At 39.0% G+C, this 1,540-nt stretch overlaps 1 protein-coding gene across 1 annotated transcript; it reads left to right on the forward strand.

Moving 5' to 3' along the window:
- The first annotated feature begins 491 nt into the window (after positions 1 to 491).
- Positions 492 to 1,540, forward strand: LOC107578165 (retinal rod rhodopsin-sensitive cGMP 3',5'-cyclic phosphodiesterase subunit gamma). The gene is made up of 3 exons (XM_016264147.1): positions 492 to 808; positions 1,059 to 1,099; positions 1,352 to 1,540. Exons 1-3 carry the CDS (start codon positions 663 to 665, stop codon positions 1,426 to 1,428), a joined length of 264 nt encoding a protein of 87 aa, XP_016119633.1. The 5' UTR covers positions 492 to 662; the 3' UTR covers positions 1,429 to 1,540.

Below are 1,540 nucleotides of genomic sequence, written 5' to 3' on the forward strand. Positions count from 1 at the left end.
AGAAAGAAAGAAAGAAAGAGCAGTATCCAACAATTGTGCAAGTGCATCATTGTCATTGTCTATTCCCATAAGTCTTTGAAGAATATAACTGAAGGTCATATTTTGACACTTATCTTTTCTGTTTGCTCAGCATGTTTTGGTGTTATCCCTGCTCTAATAAGATTAATCCAAGTGCAGATTGCCACCATTGGGATGGGGGACGTTTATTAATCCAAGCAGGATTACACAAAATGGGTCACCCTACTCATCAAACATTCCCTGAGCTCATTTCTAGGAGCACGGCCATGCTATACATTCAGTTAGAGTGGAATATGTATTTGGATTTGTGTATTACTCATCAGTAAGAGGATTATGGGTATAGTTTTCTCAGTCTGGGGTTGCTGCCATAGATATTCATTAGGTGTCAGTTTGACCTTGCAATTACTGTAACCTTCCTGGCCTAATGTGTAATTTAAAAATCTATGTGTTTTAATTTGTTTGTATGTGTCACAAAGTCCTACATTTTTTTTCCAGAATGAAGCCAAAATCCATTTTACAAAACAAAATCTATATTTCATTGGGTGTGAACTATAAACTCACTCCAGTCTTTCTGATGCATTTACATCAGCACTACATCACGGGTAGCGAATACAAAGAAAAACGACCAACAGTGACAAACAGCCATGAATCTTGAGCCACCCAAACCAGAGATCAAATCAGCCACCCGTGTCACCGGTGGTCCTGCCACACCACGCAAAGGACCGCCCAAGTTCAAGCAGAGGCAGACTCGCCAGTTCAAGAGCAAGCCACCAAAGAAGGGTATCCAAGGGTAAGTTAGACAGTAAAGTAAAATCTTTATGATAATGGCTTTGTGATATTCCACACTTCAGTCATGCTTTATTATACTAAGAATAATTAAAACTGTGCACATTCAATAATTCGACAACATGACTGTTCTAAAAATATAATGTATTTTAAAATGATCTAATTTCATTTAACCAAATGTGTCTAATTCTATCTAATTTTATTTAATTATCTCATTCTTTTTTTATCGCATTTCTTTTATTTATATTTAATAGTTTCGGAGATGACATCCCTGGCATGGAAGGTTTAGGCACTGGTAAGTATAATCTGCATTTCTCCTCACATGTTTTGCCATCATGACAACATCACCTACCATCTATTCTAAGCTGTCCTTGTCTGAAATGATTAGTCTGATCAGCCTCTCATACTGAGCATCATCAATGATCCTATATGATATCTTATGACATTACTGTGATTAAACAGACCTGAATGCTAGCTGGCCATCAATCTGCTTAAGTTAACTCTTTGAATGATAGATGAACTCACGTTCCTGTGTTTCTACCTGCAGACATCACTGTCATCTGCCCCTGGGAGGCCTTCAACCATCTGGAGCTTCATGAGCTGGCTCAGTATGGTATCATCTGAGCCCGTTACCTTCCCATCATCCTCTGTGCATTGAAGACCCCTTCCAGTCATGTTCTCCAAACCACCTGCCTCCATCCTGGCCATCGACTCCAAGTGGACCATTCCAACTTTT

Source organism: Sinocyclocheilus grahami, unplaced genomic scaffold (assembly GCF_001515645.1).
Source record: "Sinocyclocheilus grahami isolate Dianchi unplaced genomic scaffold, SAMN03320097.WGS_v1.1 scaffold9166.1, whole genome shotgun sequence".
NCBI classification, from domain to species: domain Eukaryota; kingdom Metazoa; phylum Chordata; class Actinopteri; order Cypriniformes; family Cyprinidae; genus Sinocyclocheilus; species Sinocyclocheilus grahami.

What these genes read in the sequence shown, in the direction of transcription:
- LOC107578165 (XM_016264147.1), top strand. Translation starts at nt 663, where the DNA reads ATGAATCTTGAGCCACCCAAACCAGAGATCAAATCAGCCACCCGTGTC. An exon ending in CCAAAGAAGGGTATCCAAGG is followed by an intron (nt 809 to 1,058) that starts GTAAGTTAGACA and finishes TATATTTAATAG; the next exon opens with TTTCGGAGATGACATCCCTG. An exon ending in CATGGAAGGTTTAGGCACTG is followed by an intron (nt 1,100 to 1,351) that starts GTAAGTATAATC and finishes TTCTACCTGCAG; the next exon opens with ACATCACTGTCATCTGCCCC.